Source organism: Xenopus laevis, chromosome 4L, assembly GCF_017654675.1.
Source record: "Xenopus laevis strain J_2021 chromosome 4L, Xenopus_laevis_v10.1, whole genome shotgun sequence".
NCBI classification, from domain to species: Eukaryota; Metazoa; Chordata; class Amphibia; order Anura; family Pipidae; genus Xenopus; species Xenopus laevis.
The window spans coordinates 36,255,946-36,275,981 of NC_054377.1; the positions used below are offsets into that span (position 1 = coordinate 36,255,946).

The 20,036-nt window shown below is 38.9% G+C and overlaps 1 protein-coding gene across 1 annotated transcript in view; it reads left to right on the top strand.

The window, feature by feature from the left end:
- The window catches only part of LOC108713984 (dipeptidase 2), a 440,550-nt gene that overhangs the window by 394,525 nt on the left and 25,989 nt on the right, over window positions 1-20,036 (top strand). Inside the window, exon 10 of the mRNA XM_018257771.2 lies at window positions 4,388-4,523. Within this exon, the coding sequence (XP_018113260.2) occupies window positions 4,388-4,523 (136 nt within the window). The remainder of the gene's footprint in view (window positions 1-4,387; window positions 4,524-20,036) is intronic.

Below are 20,036 nucleotides of genomic sequence, written 5' to 3' on the forward strand. Positions count from 1 at the left end.
CATCCTAACTAATCTTAAAGACGTTAACAGAGTTTACCTTTACAACCTTGTTGCCCTCACTATGAAGAACCACCAAAGCTACCTCACTGCTTCCTGTATACAATGTCTAAAGAGGCTCAACGCAGTGACCGAAGAATTTATACTCTTGCTTAATGGGTTTCTAATACCCAAAAAATCCTGTCAAATTGCTATTCTAAATGCCCAGAGAGTAAAAATTACTGTTTCACTAGGCATCTACAGACGCTACTCTGCAGTGTGCTCTCCCTCATCATTAGTTTGTTTAGATTTTAAAGCTTGATAGCTGACAAGGAGGGAGAAAATTGTTAACAGTAGTGTCCAGAGAAATTGCTTGCCTGAGTGCTTTTAATCTTTGGTGGCTGCCTCAGAACAACTGCAGAAATGATATTGGCAACATAATGTGATTTCTCCTGTTTGCAATGTAAATTAATATAATGACTTCCAGAGATAGAGGTTAGTAACTCTCAGCAAGCCCTGGTATATAACAGTGCTGTGGCTCCCATTGGCAATTCTACTGCACCCTCTGGCACAAAGGCCCAGCTATTTATCACAGAGACCACAGGATTTAAAGAGAAATTCCTCTCAGCATGTCATAGCTCAGGGGTCCCAGTAGAGTTGCCACCTTTTCTGGAAAAAAATACCGGCCTTCCTATATATTTATCTTTTTTCCCTATTAATAACATTGGGATCAACCATCATTTTTACTGGCCAGGCCGGTAAAATACCGGCCAGGTGGCAACCCTAGGTCCCAGCAATATACAACTCAGTGATCCCAACATTTCAAAACACAGTGGCAGCTTTCCATGACACAGTGAACCCAGCATTTCATAGTACAGAAGCAATAGCTTTAGTTACCCTAAACAATATATGACACAGAAAACTTAGTTACCTAGCTGCAATGAACTCTAATTCTCTAGTCCTGAGCCAGTTTGTTGATCATAAACTCCTCTAAACAAACTTTGTAATTTGGTGATCTTCACTCTTGCACATCTCTCATTCTGTGACAGAGCTGGGTGATATACTTTGTTAGTTAACTTGCTTCAATCAGCTCTAATTCCCCAGTCCTGTGTCCCTTCCACACTCCAAAACACTTTAATTGAATAATTTAATAAAGTTGATCATACTGAGCTCCATAGGACAGGGAATGATTTTGCATAGTCTATTTAAAACACTGTGTAAATGTGTCAGACTTGTGTACATATAATAAATAATTCAAAAATTAATCAAAAACTCCAGTGACCTGAAAAGGACTGATATAGTCTTAAAATACATATACAATACACTCCACTCTTACCAATGCTCTTCTCACTGTTGGCTATACACACAACTTTACTAGTACACATAATCACAAGGGCCCTCGGCTCCAGATTATACATTTTCACTGCACCAAAACAGGGAAGAAATTTGTTCATCTAGAAAAACAGCAATTAAAATTCCAAAAGCTTCACTGATTCATTTAAAAATACAGATCAAACAGTATATGGGATCACAATCTACACAGTCACACAGCACTATACCAGAAGAAAGTTAGGCTGGGAAAATCAGAAAAAGTATCCTGGCTAAACTGAACTAAGCTTTCTAAGTTCCCGAGGGTTTATTCCATTAGGCACTGGTGCCCTTTTCACGTTAATTAAAGAGTATTATCACAAACATTAATATTTAATATAAGCTTCATCATACCGAAATACGAAACCTTCTAAATATAATCAGTTAAAAATTCTGTTTTGTTTCCAAAACAATAAATTTATTCTTCCCCCTCCCCCCACAGCACCTGCCTCTCTTCATTCTCTCATCATGCAGGAGTCGGGTGTCAGATATTGAATCAACAGAAGCAATATTGTTTTTTGCGGGGTCCTCCTTTTGTAGCATATGTATTAAAGCTTACACAAATAATTGATTCCAGCGCAAACAAAATCTGAGTGAGCTCTAATGCATCTTCTAGGCATAAGTAGCCCCCACCCCAAAGGCTATATTAGACTCCTGCATTGAGAGAATGAACATAGACAGATGCTAAGTGGGGGAGAGTGAAGATTAATTTGATTATTTCAGAAACTGATCTTAACTGGTTTCTTAGTTTAGCTTCATTTCAGATGAAGCTTATAAAAAAATTCAGTTCATCGACATTATATATATTTACGTGTGTGTACCATATCCTGTGCCAGCCATTGATTTGATTGTACTGAACCACCTGTGCCCTTGTCAAGTGATCTTGGAACTCTGATCTCTCTATTGTATACACTGATTAAACACATTTGTTTTTTCTGTATCCTTTATAGCGAAATTATTGCCATTATTTAACAAAACCACACTCTCAACTTGCTTCTTTTAAATATTATTGTACTGGGGTTAGTCTTAGCCTGTGCAGCAATCAGTTCCTCATTTTCTATCTGTACCCTTCTGATTGCGGTTTTACAACTGCTGTTATAGTATTTACTGTATACTCTTTAAAATGCTTTAAATGCAGATTTTAAATGCTTTCTTTTTGTTTATATTAGCTTTTGCACTTCAGAGTTAAACCAATATGATAGTCCCTAACACTCTTCTTTAGGGAATGAATTGAGAACAGTAATACACTGAAGTGGTGATGTTAAGGATGTTGTTTGTGATTGTACAAGTCACGATGTACATATCTGCACAGCAATGTTAATGCAAACCAGTGGATTCAATTTATTTTTTAAATTGTTATTATTAAAGACAAATTATTTTATGGGGTTAAGTATACGTGATATCAATGACCACTACAAGGGAGAAATCAACCTACAGAACACGTGCGCTAAGCTAAAGCAGACTGCAAAACCTACTTTTAAATAAGACACCAAGAAAAAAAACTTACTGCATAAGGTGACCCTTGTGCGCATGCGCACACTCGCGGGGGATGGTAGTGCGGGCAGGCACCCTGGAAATCTGGCCCTGAGCTCAGGGAAACGTAAACATTTTTACTGGGAGTGCCCAGGGAGAATTCTTAGACCCTTACACAAAATATAATGACTGATATAACATAGGACTAGTGGAATGTATTTCAGTTATTGGATGTAATGGTATTTACATACCGTAATACTTGCAATAACCTACTGTAGCTGTGCTCCCATTCCATGCATAAATTTAGAGTTAAAGGGATACTGTCGTGGAAAAACATGTTTTTTACAAAATGTATCAGTTAATAGTGCTACTACAGCAGAATCCTGCATTGAAATCCGTTTTTCAAAACAAGAAATTGATTTTTTTTATATCTAATTTTAAAATTTGCTATGGGGCTAGACATTTTGACATTTCCCAGCTGCCCTCAGGTCATGTGACTTGTGCTCTGATAAACTTCAGTCACACTTTACTGCTGCACTGCAAGTTGGAGTGATGTCATTACCCCTCCCTCCTACAAGCTGCTGTAATGTAAATAGAGCCTTGACTGCTGAGCCTGTCAATTGAACAATAGGCAGGAATCAAGATAAGCTCTCACTGACACCACTTCAGACGGACTGAAATAAGATAGTCCTGTGATCACTGCCCCCACTTACGTTTCAAAAAAATAATAATAAATAAATAGATTATTTATATTTGTTTACACAAAAATGAAACACAGGAGTACACTCCCAGGACTGATGACAGGGAATAGAAAAAAGGATAAAATAAGGACATACTTGAAAACCAGGAAAACTTAAGAGGATGTCTAGGAAGGGTTAAAATAGCTTATGAAAAGGAGGCAGTAAGTAGTTAATGAGAAAAGAAGTATTGCAGGCAGGAAAGGAGCAAGGTGTGTGTGAGGTGGATAGCAGAGGGAACTCACAGCTCCTTTACCTCATCTAGTAACCAGTTAAACAAACAAGGAAGGCAGCAAGGAGAGAAAGTTCCCCCCTCCAAAGGAATGCAGAGAACAAACTTACAGAACGGCAGGAGCTTTGATAGTGTCTGTGGGAGGAGGGGCTGCTAGTGCACGCTGTAGAGCAGAACGTAGGAAAGTGAAAGTAATTGCTTCCCTGCAAACCATGTGACCTCTCTCTTCCAAACATGGGAGGGGGAGTGTACAGCTAGATTCTCATGTCGTAGTGCGACTTGGCTTTTCATTACAGAGTGGCTGCCTCCAAGCACACGGGTAATGCTGTGCCTGCTGTTAGAGCAGCACAGGATGAATGTGTAATGAGCAGAAATGGAAGCCCCCATGACAAAATACAAACTAAAATAACTTATGCATGGATTTGTGGATTAACATTTTATTTGCCAGACAGTGTTTATGGATGTGTGTTTTTTATAAAAATGCAAGAAAAAAAAGTTTAAAATGACAACAGATTCCCTTTAAGATTAAGTTCTTATACATGCCTATATTGCAAATATTATAAAACTGGTTGATTAATTGATTATTTTTTTTCATTATAAGGTACCCCAGTGGGCTTGAAGATCCTTCAAAATACCCATCGTTGATTCAAGAACTGCTACGACGAGGGTGGAAGGAGAAAGAGCTAGAGGGAGTTTTAAGAGGAAATTTTTTGCGTGTATTTAGAGAAGTAGAGAAGGTGAGCAAGCAAGCCAGCACATTTACCCCTCATAATTTGTTTGGTCTTCCAGCTGTTAAAGAGATCAACCCCATCTAGAACTGCCAATCCAGAGTTCACACTCCCATCTTCTTCACACAATTTGGCAAATCTGTTGGGATTTTCTAATGGTCACCAAGCTAACTGCCTCATCATCCTGCTGCTTTTCTGTTCCTTTCAAGATTGTCAATTGACTGCAGTGTTGCAATTTATTGCTCTAGTGCTCTAGTGCGCTAACTCAAGCCTCAAGGGACAATTTGCTCCACCAAAGCGGTAAGCAGTTTGGACTCTTGTTCAAAATCTGCATACGTATGGCATACTGTGCACTGGGCTATACCATCAATCATGCTAGTGCTCTTTATCCCAGTTACATATCAACAGACAATAATCAAAAAAATATAAATTATATATCAAGCTTCTTTACCTTGTTTGACCTTTAGTTTGAAACTCCTGTTTTGTAATGCCACTTACAGATGCCCACTTAACTCCTGTGTTTGTAACTCCACTTACAAAGCACCCACTTAAAGAGCAAACACTTAACGAACAGCTATACACTAGAGCAAGCTCCACTGGAGTCCCACACCCGCCTCTTTTTCCAACCACATTAACTACTATTAAAAGTCAGTATGCATACCAATTTTACACAATCTAAAAAGAAGGTCTACATCCTTTGCACCCTATTGCTGCATTTCAATATGTAATCCCATACCTTAACATCTCACCTTGGATCAGCACAAGTATAAAAAATTTGAAGATCTTTTTGAACACACAAAATTCCAGTCTTTTAATCAACTACAAGAAAAGTTTAATTTACCTAAAACAACTTTTTTTTATCTACCTGCAACTCAACAGCTGCTTGAAATCCCATGCAATTGGTAAAATTAAAAAAATGTCTCCACTTCAAATACAATTAACCAAAATGCTAATGCAACAGGCTAGGATTTCACACTGTTACTTACCCCTGATGGACACTAATTCACAAACTATGGATTCACACCAGTTAAAATGGGAAACAGAATTGATCTCTACAATTGACCAATAGACTGGAATAAAGCCTTTCTTTTGCTTGACTTTACTACACAGTCTATACAACTACTGGAAAACAGCATAAAACTAATGTATAGATGCATATGGTTCCCATAAAACTAAACAGAATTTATACTGACACTGCAACAAATTCCTGCTGGAGACAGTGTGGCTGTATTGCAACTGTAATGAAAAGCACTCACCCTGGTGGTCCAGTGGTGTGGCAGGGATGCCCGCCATGCCACTCCTCGTCAGCTGCCATCTTGGTTACTTAGGGCGCGTGCACCCACATCTCATTTGTTATTTGGACGCGGACGCACTGGCGTAATGACGCAGTCGCGCAATGGCGCGAAAATTGAAAATGAAGACTCATTTGGGCTTTCAGACTTTGCCCGTTATAGGATCTTGTTCCTGTGGTTTTCGTGCTGTTAAGCTTCTGATTCTGTATTTCTGATTCCTGTTGTGACCCTTGCCTGACTATTTGACTATCCTGACTTCTGAATCCTGACCCTTGCCTGATAACCGACTTTGATTCTGCTTAACCCTTCTGATTTACTTTCCTGGTTTGACCCTTGCCTGCCTGACTACGTTTATTCTCTGCCTGCCCCGACCTGGCCTGATCTGACTACTCTATTGCCTAACACCTGATCTTCACGACCTTCTGCCCAAAGACTTTGCTTACAGTTGTGCCCCTCGGCCTGTCTAGAACCCCTCACCCCTGGCATTTATATTTAGGATGCTTTATGATGGTAGGCTATAACATGTGGGGTATATAATGGGGTAAAATTCAAGCTTTGTGACAATTTTCAGAAGTTTCATGAAAACCGTTATGTTTAGTATAGCTTTGCAGTTTGCAGTTTTTAAACAATGCTACGATATAATGGTCAATGAAGCTTTTAAAGCACATATAATAAATAGAAAAGAGAAACAGTTTTTGACTGTGGATCACCCAAGAATATCCACCTTTTATCTTTTACCTAAGATACATAAAAACATCAAAGTACCACCAGGAAGACCAATCTTCTCTGGCAATGGCAACCTTACTGAAAAGGCTAGCCAGTATCTAGATATTAGAATCAAACCTATAGTGGATGTTTTAAACCAGTTAGAAGAACTAGAAGTACCCAAGGGAACATTGCTAATTACATTGGATGTAGAATCCTTATATACTTCTATAAAGCATGCTTCAGGACTTAGTGCTCTCCACTACTATCTGATGAAATATGTGGGAGAACTAGATAAAACTATTATATTTCTGGAGAATTTAATGCGGTTAAGCATTTACTATAATTACTTTACCTTTATTGGGAAGTTCTATTTACAAACCCCGGGGACAGCGATGGGAACTTCCTGTGCCCCATCATATGCTAATCTATTTCTGGGGTTTTGGGAGGAGACAATAGTATATGGAAAAATTATGTCTGCTTATACCAAGAAGATATTAAAATGGATTCGCTACATTGATGATATCTTGTTAATATGGTTGGGCACAAAAGAGGAGGCCCTAGATTTTGTTGACAAACTTAATATCAACAATCTCAATATAAAACTGACTGTCAATGTATCAGAATCCATGATTTCCTTCCTGGACCTCATGATAATTAATAACGAAGGGGGCAAGTTAGTGACTAGGAACTATAGGAAGGAAACTGCTACTAACTCCCTGTTAAACTTCTCCAGCTATCGGCTGATGATTATCGGATTATTCAGTGAAAAAGTCTCTCCCAATAGGTGAATTCCTACGCCTGAAAAGAATTGCAGGGATCTAAAAGCCAGATTAAAACAAAGAGGGTACTCTAGATTAGAGCCCTATGTACTAAGAGGTCACAATTATTACAGATAAAAGAGAAATCCACTGACTACAATACAGTGAGATTTATCACCACATACAACACAAACAGTTGTCAAATACAAAATATTATCAATAAACATTGGTCGATTCTAAAAGAGGAAGAGTACCATTCTTGATGAAAGAGTTTCAATTTGCTACAAATGAAGTCCGAATTTAAAGGACATATTGTCTAATAGTCATTTTAAAAAAACCCAGAAACTGGCTAGTAATAGGGGATGTTTTCCATGTGGTGAATGCAACATGTGTGGGAAAATGTCAAGAACTACATCCTTTTATGACAGATTTGGTAAACATTAACGTCAATTCACATTTTTTTTTGTAAGATTATCTTTATTGATTTTATAAACATAAAACAAGTAAGAAAGAAGAGAGTAAAGAAAAGAAAAAAAAGAGAGAGATAGATAGAAGGGTGGGCATTCCCAATATACGATAAAGTGTATCACACGGTGAATAGCCAAGTTAAGATCTTTTCACTTCCACAGAGTCAAACGACAACAGTATCGGTTTGCATTTCTGTAAGCCACCTATCCCAGATTTTTTTAAACTTATCTGGGCATCCACACGTTATATATGTCAATTTATGACTGGGAAGAATGTCATTGATAATTTTTATCCAGAAAGCCAAGGTAGGAGGTTCCAGGGCCTTCCATTTGAGCAAAATAGCTTTCTTTGCGTAGTGTAAAAGTTGCCTGAGACACAGTCTGTCACTGGATGAAAGAGTTAGTTCCTCAAAATATCCCAAAAGGCGAAATGCAGGTGTCCGAATAGCTGGGAGACCCAGAGAGGCATTAATAAATGCCAGAATTGTTGTCCAGTACTGTTTAATTTTGGGGCACTCCCAAAATACATGCATGTACGTACCACTATCAGCGTTACATTTGAAACACAGGTCAGGGTATCCTTGGTATATTTGTGCTAGCCTGTGTGGAGTCAGGTACACTCTATTTAGAAACTTGGTGTGTATGTAACGGTCCCTAACTGAAAAGTTGGTTTCTGGTATTTGCTCAAGAATATCCTTCCAGGTTCCTACCTCCAAAAAAGGAAAGTCTTGGGCCCATTTACAGCAGATACACTTAATGGGATCAAAGCTATTCTGTAGCAAAATGGTATATAACCAACTTAGGGGTTTGGAGATGTCACATTTCCATAATTAGCCTTCCAGGGTTGATTGGGCAATAGATGGTGTGCCTTCCGGGAATTGGGCAGAAAATGCATGACGCAGTTGGAGGAATCTGAAGAGCATATGATTATGCAACCCAAACTCCTCTTTCAACTGTGCAAACTGCTTAAGCTGCCCTGCATGTATCAGGTCACCCAGATATTTTATTCCGGCCGTGGCCCACACACTGGCATTTGGAAGGGATTGAAATTGTGACAGAGAGTTGTTGCCCCAAAGTGGAGCCCATTTGGATCGGTCACCTAACGCCTCGTAGGCAGAAGTTACCGTCCTTTGAAAAATTAGGGTTACAGTTTTCATGGGAGGTGTTAGGGCATATATAGAAGGGAGCCCTCTATGCAGCTGATTAGCTAGGGCCTCAAAGGATGCAACCACTGCCGCTTCCAGGACTGTAGCTGGATTGTTGGGATCAGCCACCACCAGGCGTATACTAATTGACTGGCATAATAGTAAAGTGTAAAGTTGGGAAGGGCCAGTCCCCCTTTCTTAACAGCAGCATCTGCATATTAATTCTGGGGCGCTCACCTTCCCAAATAAACCCCGTGACACAAGCATCCAACTGCTTAAACCACACCCTGGGGAGTATACAAGGTGCATTATGGAAGGCATATAAGAATTTAGGTAAGAAGATCATTTTCAGGATATTAATTCGACCCGGAAGGGTTAGTGGCAGACTTGACCAGTGTTGCATTTTCATTTTCATCAAATGGACTATTGGGGCCAGGTTCAACTCAGAATATTGCCTGGGATCCCTATGTATCTCAATTCCCAGGTAGGTAAACAATGACACCCATTGTAATTGGGATCCATGCTGTGGGTCTCTGATATTCCCAGGGTCAATGGGGAAAACTACCGATTTTGCCCAATTAACCCGGAGACCTGAAAAGTCCCCAAAATTCGTGACCTCTACACGGAGCTCAGAGAGAGAAAGCCTGGCGTTAGCTAGATATACCAACATGTCATCTGCATAGAGTGATATTTTTTCCTCCAGTCTCTGGATTCTGAAACCTTCTATGCGTGGGTTACTACGTATTTTGTTGGCCAGTGGTTCAATAGCTAGGGCGAAAAGAAAAGGGGATAATGGGTACCCCTGTCTGGTACCTCTGGCCAGTGGGAATTCCTGAGATAGTTCTGCATTTACCAATAGTCTAGCTCTTGGAGAATCATATAGTGCTTTTACTAGGGATGCACCGAATCCACTATTTTGGATTCGGCCGAATCCTTTGTGAAAGATTCGGCCGAATACCGAACCGAATCCGAACCCTAATTTGCATATGCAAATTAGGGGTGGGAAGGGGGAAAATTTACTTCCTTGTTTTGTGACGAAAAGTCACGTGATTTCCCTCCCCGTCCCTAATTTGCATATGCAAATTAGAATTTGGTTCGGCCGGGCAGAAGGATTCGGCCGAATCCGAATCCTGCTGAAAAAGGCCGAATCTTGGCCGAATCCCGAACCGAATCCTGGATTCGGTGCATCCCTAGCTTTTACCCACTGTATGTATTGTTCACCAAGCCCATACCGCTGCAGAAGGGTCCAAAGATAGGGCCACTCAACCGTGTCAAAGGCCTTCTCTGTATCTAAAGATACCACCACTCTTTCCCCTGTGGAACTATGTTTAGCCCAAATGTTTGTAAAGAGGTGAATAATGTTAATATCAGTAGTTCTGGTCGGCATAAATCCGGTTTGATCAGGATGTACTCAATTACTTTTTTGAGTCTGTTCGCTAGGACTTTAGCCAGTATCTTAATGTCCGAGTTGAGAAGTGAAATAGGTCTATAGGACCCGCATCTATCAGATGGTTTGCCAGATTTAAGAATTAGAGTAATAGTGGCGAGTTTGGTACTATCTGGGAGACGTGTTCCCTGCGGTATAGCATTAAATAGTGAACTAAGCTTGGGCACCACGATATCTTTGTGAGCCTTTTACCATTCAATGGGAAGCCCATCTGGACCGGGGGACCACCCATTGGGGAATGCATCTATAGCATCCGAAATCTCATCAACAGTAATGAAAGAGTTTAGAGGTGCTGCATCCTCCTGAGAAAGTTTAGGTATTTGGATTCCATTTAGGTATTGGTCCAATGAGTCTACGGAACACTGCACTTTGCCACATGTATCCCCTTTGTCATACCAAGAGGCAGCTCTCTGGAGTTCCCACTGGGAGAATTTATGTGTATAAGCCAAGTTAACAGCCCTCTGCCGCCAAAGCCAGTCCCAATGGTTCGCCTGGATTATTTATAAATGCTGTTTCTGCTTCTACCAACTTCCCCCTTAGGAGTTCCAATTCTGCATCCTGCTTAACTCTAGCCCCTTTTATCAGTGATATATATGATCCCCTAGTAAAGGCCTTACTTGCATCCCAAACAACCTGTTCCTGGGCTGTGTCCTGGTTAATTTCCCAATATTCCTTGTACCCTAGCTGCATCTCTAACCAATTCATGAGCAATCCACTTTGGGGGCAATCTCCATTGTTCAATTCACATATAAATTGCAAATCCAGGAGAGTGGTTTAGTGCTTGGAATGCCCGTGTGGCAAGAAATATGTGGGTATGACAACCCAAAGCTGAGTTCAGCAGCATTGCAGTTCTATACGCAATGCTGGCAAGACTGATAAAACATATGCATTTCTATCTACAGTTGCTTGGCATTTTAAAAAACACCATAATATGAATCCAGCCGACTTAAAGTTCTGGGCCATAGAAAAAATCAATCTAGGCATCAGAAATGGTGATCTGGAACAAGCACTTCTCAGAAGGGAAAGTTACTGGATTTTTAAATTAAATACAATCTCTCTCCTAATGGTATAAACGAAAATATGCTTTTCCAGGCATTCATCTAAGTCTATATACACCTATATTAATGGTTTGATTAAAATCAATGAACCGAAATGTTACTTCTGGACATTATATTGGTTTCCATGGTAAATCTCGTTGGTAACCCTTTTCCCCATAGATCCGTGGTAAAAACCCTGACATCCTCCCCTTATGGGAGGAGATTACCTAATCATTGAGCCTGGTTGTATTCCTGAGACAAACATGTGATTGATTGACATGTTAGGAAAGCTGTGAGTATCATGCTGACAGGTGTGCAGCAATGAGGCTCCACAGAGTGAGAATCTCACAAGATCTGAACGAGATCTGTATGATGTCAAATGCTGAAGCTTTAAAAAGCCATGCGACGGATGAAAAGCCCATTTGCCTTGATAAAGCATAAGCGAAACGTGCGTCGGCGAGCCTTCAAACTTTTTTTTTAAAAAAGCTTATTATTGAAATCTTACCTTTTTAAACTTTAATTGAATCTCGTATCTAGAGAAATTTAATGGAACTGTAGCGCTACTAGTGCAGCATTCATTCCTTTTATTCTCTTTTGTCTCTAAGGCACTGAGGATTTGTTGGTTTTATAGCAAAGTTAGCTCTCCTTACAAGACAGTTAAATGTAGTAACGAGACCACAGTCCTCAGTGTTCTGCCTTTCTCCCACGTGTGGTGTCCCTGGGCTTAAAACAACGCAGCTAGTTTCTTCGGGACAACTCCACCTCTATACTATTTTCTAATTTCTAACTTTTATTCATGAATTGCTGACGCTTTATTTTTAATTGTTTGATACCATGAACTCACTTTAAAATTATAACTACAGCACTAGCACCTTATTTAATTCATAGAAGAACCATGAACTTTTAGATTATTCATCAATTGTGTGTAGATAAATTTTATTGAGGGTCACATCACCTGATTTATAGCACTTGAGCACTTTAATCATTTTAATTATTTATATATAACACAATCGATTGAAATACCATTAATTGTATGTTGGTTCTAAATTGATTGATAACTAAGCATATGCTTATAATAGCACTAAGCACTTATATAATTAGATCTCAATTAATTTTAGTAAGGTAGTGTGGGGTTTTACTGCTTTTTCTTGTTTTAGTATCCCTATTCTGGTTTATATAGCTCTACACAGCCTGAAATTGGGTAATACAAGTGAGTGAACATTAATTACAAGTGAACTATATTTTTGTTTGTAAGGGGCTCCATACTGTTAGGGGGTCTCATGGCACATAATACACATACCGGGTGCTTATATTGTAGTAGCCAGAGTGTCATACGTGAAAATTCATATGCACTATTTGGATTTGGGGGTCTCTGCATGCCATATAGTTTGGTAAATCTGTGCATATTGGGCATCAAACTATTTAGTAGACCCCGGCATTCATATTTAGGATGCTTTATGCTGGTGCTGATACATGGACGATACGATGCTGGAAAGCTGAAACTTTAAGGCGTTTTTCAGATATTTCACAAAAACTGCCAATTTTGGGAAACCCTTGCGACTTTTGGAGAAGAAAGGTATGGGTACCCATTTTAGATTCAGTAGAATGTGTACTTTCGAAAAATATATGGAGTTTGGGGGTAAACATATATTTCTGTGTTTTTACCCCACAAAAAATGTAGTCAATGTGCTGATTTTTCATTAGCTGACGTGACCCACAGGGCTATTTGTATGCACTAACTTAATCTCAATTAATTTTAGTAAGGTAGTGTGGGGTTTTACTGCTTTTTCTTGTTTTTAGTATCCCTATTCTGGTTTATATAGCTCTACACAGCCTGAAATTGGGTAATACAAGTGAGTGAACATTAATTACAAGTGAACTGTATTTTTGTTTGTAAGGGGCTCCATACTGTTAGGGGGTCTCATGGCACATAATACACATACCGGGTGCTTATATTGTAGTAGCCAGAGTGTCATACGTGAAAATTCATGTGCACTATTTGGATTTGGGGGTCTCTGCATGCCATATAGTTTGGCAAATCTGTGCATATTGGTCATCAAACTATTTAGTAGACCCCGGCATTCATATTTAGGATGCTTTATGCTGGTACTGATACATGGACGATACGATGCTGGAAAGCTGAAACTTTAAGGAGTTTTTCATATATTTCACAAAAACTGCCAATTTTGGGAAACCCTTGCGACTTTTGGAGAAGAAAGGTATGGGTACCCATTTTAGATTCAGTAGAATGTGTACTTTCGAAAAATATATGGAGTTTGGGGGTAAACATATATTTCTGTGTTTTTACCCCACAAAAAATGTGCTAATTTTTCATTAGCTGACTTGACCCACAGGGCTATTTGTATGCACTAACTTAATTTTGGGGCCTCTAAATGCCAGATACTTTGGTAAACCTATGCACAAAAGGCATCAAACTGTTTGGAGGACCCCTGGCAATCACATTTTTTCTTAGTTTGTAACGATACATGGGCGATATGATGCTGGAAAATTGAAGCTTTGAGGCAGTTTTCAGGTATTTCACCAAAACCGGCAAATTTGGGTAAGGCTTGTGAGCAGAAAGGCATTGGAACGCATTTTAGATTAGGTAGAATGTGTACTTTACAATTTTTTTTGGTTTTGGGGGGGTAAGCCTATTTTTCTGGGTTTTTTTCAGTAGCTGAATTGTCCAAGACAATTTGCATACACTAACTTCATCTTGGGGTCTCTAAATACCAGATACTTTGGCAAACCTATGCACAATGGGCATCAAACTGTTCAGTGGACCCCATGCAATCATAATCAGGGTGTTGTTCTTGGTACCTAATACAGTGTGGGATATGCGGAGCAGCAAAATGAAACCTTTAAAGTGATTTTTCAGAATTTTGATAAATTTTTATAAAAACTGCTACGCTCAGACAAGCTTTGATGTTTGGTAGTTAGGAGTAGAGAGACATAGTTTCCCATTTTGTAATCAGCAGAATGTGTACTTTTTAAAAATATATGGTTTTCTGGGGTAAACCTACTGTTCCAGTATTTTTTGGCCTTCTGCTGTTTTCTGCCTTAATGCTTTCAAAATTTGGTAATTTACTGCTGGGAGTTTTTGCTGTACAAAAGTCCTAAATCTCCATAACTACATATCTGGTATTGGCACATTCAAGAGACATGAGGCTTTCCAAATCAGTTGGATTTTCATGTGTAAAATGAAATGTTTAAACAAAAAGTTATCCAATCACTGAATACCCCACATCAGACCAACCCCTGTGTTCAATTATCTCAGGTGTATCTCTTTAGGGAGAATTTTTTCAATAATAAACCAAGCCTCTTTTTTGAATCAAGCCATGTCTCTTTCTGGTAGATGCCATTTTGGTACACCTCTATGGGTTCTTTTAAAAGGGTGTAGGTGTTAAAGTGATACACATATGATTTTTATCAATGCCATCTTGGTACATATTAAAATGGAAACTATGATGGACCACTAATGCTAAAGTTTAGAACCTGTGTATGACTGAAAGGATTCTTAAATAAATAAATATTAGCTCAAATTAGACCTTTGAAGGACATGGGTTGATGTTAACATAAAACCATCAATACAAAAATACTAAAAGTAGTACAAAAATATATACAGATGTTTATACAAATACAATAGAGTAAAAGAATATAAGTTAATTGACATTTGTCACTATGACAAAAAAGCTTCTGAATAGGATAAGTAAATCTAAATGTATAAAAATCTGTGAGTATCCATATCATATACTATCATCATACTCGTTATTAAGTCCATTGGGGAATCTAGTATTGTATTGTATTTTTGTATTGATGGTTTTATGTTCACACCAACCCATGTCCTTCAAAGGTGTAATTTGAGCTAATATTTATTTATTTAAGAAAACTTTAAGTGATACACATGCAGGGGTGCTCTGCCAATGAGGCGAGTTGAGGCACTCGCCTCAGGCAGCAGCACCCCCCTGGTTGCCAGGGGCGGCAAAAATGCCGCTCCTGGTAACTAAGAGCCGAATTTCTGGATTTCAACCTGGAAATTCGGCTCTTCTAGTGCAGAGAGCGCAATTGCACTCTCTGCACTAGCGATGTGGACCCGTCTGGGTCCACATCCACAAGGTGGGAGGCGGGGGGCAGCAAAAACGAAGGCCGTCTCGGGCGTCAAATTGGGCAGGATTGCCACTGTATACACGTTCTAAACTTTAGCATTAGTGGTCCATCATAGTTTCCATTTTAATATGTACCAAGTTGGTGTTGATAAAAAAATCATGTGTGTATCACTTTAACACCTACACCCTTTTAAAAGAACCCATAGAGGTGTACCAAAATGGCATCTACCAGAAAGAGGCTTGGCTTACTTCAAAAAAGAGGCTTGGTTTATTTTTGAAATAATTCTCCCTAAAGAGATATACCTGACATAATTGAACACAGGGGTTGGTCTGATGTGGGGTATTCAGGCATTGGATAACATTTTATTGTTGGAGTGTTGTGATTGGTGCACTTTTTGTTTAAATATTGATGTTTGAGCTTCTCTTACTCAGCCTATGATTAAGTTTTGTAATACGAAACGCGTAAGGCAGAGGACACAATAAATTTTTTTCTACTTGATATCTACAACTTGAAGATTGCCTTTGAGTGCCTGCCACAGATTTATTTACGATTGTCCGCTCCCCATGCTGAGGGCTCAGGGCAGTGCACCTGGGCCACTTCCTTAATATGGTGAGTAAATACTCCACTCCATGAAAACCCCTTCTTTGTCTAATTAAAATTAAATGTTTTTCTGGTATAAATTCTTATATTGTGAAAAATAGGATTTTTTTTTGGTATTTAGCACTATAAATCTTTTTGCAGAGGTGGCAATACATGAAAACTCACACAGATTTAGAAAGCTCAGTTTCTCCCAAATAAAACAATGTATAGTTTTTCTATGTATACTATAGATTTCCCCTCAGAAAATGCCCCTAAAGTAAGAGAGCACAAAATGTTTCAAAAACTGCTGGCATTTCGTGTTACCAAAATGTGAAATTGTGCTGGAACTGAAAGGGTTAAAATAACAGTTATTACCAAATACTTATCCTTTTCTGTTGATTTGTTTGCTTTTAGTTTTTTTCCCATCTGTTAGTAAGCAGCTGGACTGGAGTCCCAGGGTTGCTATTTATACCATCTGTTCAGGTGCACTAATCAAACCCCACCCACCTCAAACTGAGGGGAAACTAATTGCAAAGTTAAGCAGGTTGTGGCAAACTTGCTGTAAGCACAATAGCATACCAAACTTTGCTATTTAGCACCCAAAACAGAAAAAAAACTATAAAAATGAAACCACAGTACAACAGTGAAGTACTCTATATACTTCATGTGTGGAGAGGGAAGGAAAGGAAAAACATTTTTGAGGTAAGTAAGAAACAAATCTTTTTTTATTGTAATCCCAGTTGTCTCAATGTTGATTATGGAGAATCCAGATCCTTAAATCTTGTCAGTGCCTTGTTTAACTGCAATTTTTTAGCAATTGTGAATTATTAACACTTAAGAAATGTCAGCCTTGCTCCTGACACTAATGCCATCCCCTATACTGGGCTTGAATTTATATGCAGTTGATGAGTTCCGGGGTATTAGACATGAGATAGTCACTGTACCATTCTGCTATAAGTTCTAGGGTATTATAGATAAAATAGTCACTGTGCCACCCTGCTATGAGTTCTGAGGGTATTATGCATGAAATTGCCACTACATTAATTCTGCTATTAGTTTTATGGGGGCCCAGCCAAAATAGTTCCAAATGGGCCCAGAAGTTGCTAAGACCGGCCCTGTAGCCACCAATTCTAACCAATAAGGGCATGGATAACTCAGATAACCTGGGATGATACTATCAAGTCTGACTGAAACTACTGTATCCTTCATCAGAATTATATATATAATTTTCTTTACATTACAGTATTATGTATTTCAATCATAAAGTGTTGCCTCTCTTCCAACTATACCCATTAATATTTGATCAATATTATATTAAAGATAATATATTTCTAAACTCCTTATTAATCATTCCCACATATACACTGTTTACATAAACCAAATATCTAGAATACCTTGTACATGAACTTTAAGTTCACAGAGCTTTACTTATGCCTTTATTATTTATTTTTTTAGTTCTACAGCACAATTTCACAGACTGACTTCATAATTTCTACAATGCATACAATACTCCATAATGCAAACTGCAGGCGTATAGTTTGATATAACATAGGAAATATGCAGCTCGATGCTTTTATATCTGAGAAGCACAGCCTAAAACCCATAAATTTAACTACTGGTAAAGAGACTGTTCTCTTTGCCAGCAGTTTAACATGTATATATTGAAATTATGATCTCTATAAACAGATTGCATATTAAACAAAGTCAAACACTTCTTTTTATAAAGAACCAATGTCCATAGTTCCAGTGAACTTTTATACAAAGTGCCAGATCTTTAACCCTTTAAGTGCCAGCAGAATTTCACATTTTGGTTACGCGTAATGCCAGCCGTTTTTGAAACATTTGTGCTCTCTCAATTTAGGGGCATTTTCTGAGGGGAAACCTATAGTTTACCTAGGAAAACTATACATTGTTTTTTTTCGGGAGAAACTGAGCTTTCTAAATCTGCCTGATTTTTCATGTATTTCCACCTCTGCAAAAAGATTTATAGCTCTAAATACAAAAATAAATGAAAAATTTCTATTTTTCACAGTATATATATTTATACCAGAAAAATGTTTCATTTTACACATGAAAATCCAACTGATTTGGAAAGCCTCATGTCTCTCGAACATGCCAATACCAGATATGTATAGTTTTAGGGAGATTTAGAACTTCTGTACAGCAAAAACTCCCGGCAGTATATTACCGAATTTTGAAAGCAACAAGGCAGAAAACGGCATACTTTAGATTCCAAGGCCAAAAAATCCTGAAACATTAGGTTTACCCCAGAAAACCATATATTTTTGAAAAGTACACATTCTACTGATTCCAAAATGGGTAACTATGGGGCAAATTCACTAAGATGCGAAGTTGCGCCAGGCGCAACTTCGCCGCACTTCGCCACACTTCGCCAGGCGTAGTTTCGCCAGGGCTCACTAAATTCACTAAAATCCGAAGTTGCGCACAGGGGTAGCCTAAGGTTGCGAAGTTGCGCTGCGTTGATTCGCTATATAAAGCGAAGTTGTGCTAGCGAAGGCTAATTTGCATACAAAATTCAAATTTCAATGGAGGAATACGTATCTGCACTACAAATGCCTAGAAAACCTTCAAATCTGCAAATAAAAATTTCATTTTGCCCTACACATGTGCCCACTGTCTAGGTAAGTTGCCATGAGTCAGGAAATGTAGGGGGGAGGAAGGGGAGCCCCAAAAGATTTTCGATCTTTTTCAGCCTATCAGCCATCATGTAGAAAACACGCCAGCGTTTTTTTTTACTTTTTTTGAAACAATCCCAATCTACTCTATTGCGCTTCGCCAGGTCTGAGGTGGCGAAGGAAGTCTAGCGTAAAAGGTAGCGTTCACTACACTGCGCAAGTTAGTGAATTTGCGTAGTTTCGTCGCTAGCGAAGATTCGCCTGGCGTAAGGATGCGAAGTAACACTAGCGAAACTACGCCAGCGTAGTTAACGCTAGCGTTCGGCGCTTCGCGCCTTAGTGAATTTGCCCCCATGTCTCTCTACTCCTAACTATCAAACAGCAAAGCTTGTCTGAATGTAGCGGTTTTTATAAAAATCAAAATCAAAATTTTGAAAAATCACTTCAAAGGATTTATTTTGCTGCTCCGCATATTCTACACTGTATGAGGTACCAAGAAAAAGCACCCTGAATATGATTGCCAGGAGTCCACTGAACAGTTTGATGCACATTGTGCATGGGTTTACCAAAATATCTGGCATATAGAGGCCCCAAAATGAAGTTAGTGCATACAAATAGTCCTGTGGGTAACTTCAGCTAATGAAAAATCAACACATTGACTGCTTTTTTTGTGGGGTAAAAATGCAAAAATATAGGTTTACCCCCCAAAACCATATATTTTTGGAAAGTACACATCCTACCGAATCTAAAGTGGGTACCCATGCCTTTCTGCTCCAAACTATTGAGTCGCAAGGCTTTCTCAAAATTGGCGGTTTTGGTGAAAAATCTGAAAATTGCCTCAAAGCTTCAACTTTCCAGCATTATATCGCCCGTGTATCATTACATACCTAGAAAAAGCACCCTAAATATGGTTGCCAGGGGTCCTCCAAACAGTTTGGTGCCCATTGTGCATAGGTTTACCAAAATATCTGGCATATAGAGGCTCCAAAATGAAGTTAGCGCATACAAATAGTCCTGTGGGTAACTTCAGCTAATGAAAAATCAACACATTGACTGCTTTTTTTGTGGGGTAAAAATGCAAAAATATAGGTTTACCCCCCAAAACCATATATTTTTGGAAAGTACACATCCTACCGAATCTAAAGTGGGTACCCATGCCTTTCTGCTCCAAACTATTGAGTCGCAAGGCTTTCTCAAAATTGGCGGTTTTGGTGAAATATCTGAAAATTGCCTCAAAGCTTCAACTTTCCAGCATTATATCGCCCATGTATCACTACATACCTAGAAAAAACACCCTAAATATGGTTCCCAAGGGTCCTCCAAACAGTACGGTGCCCATTGTGCAT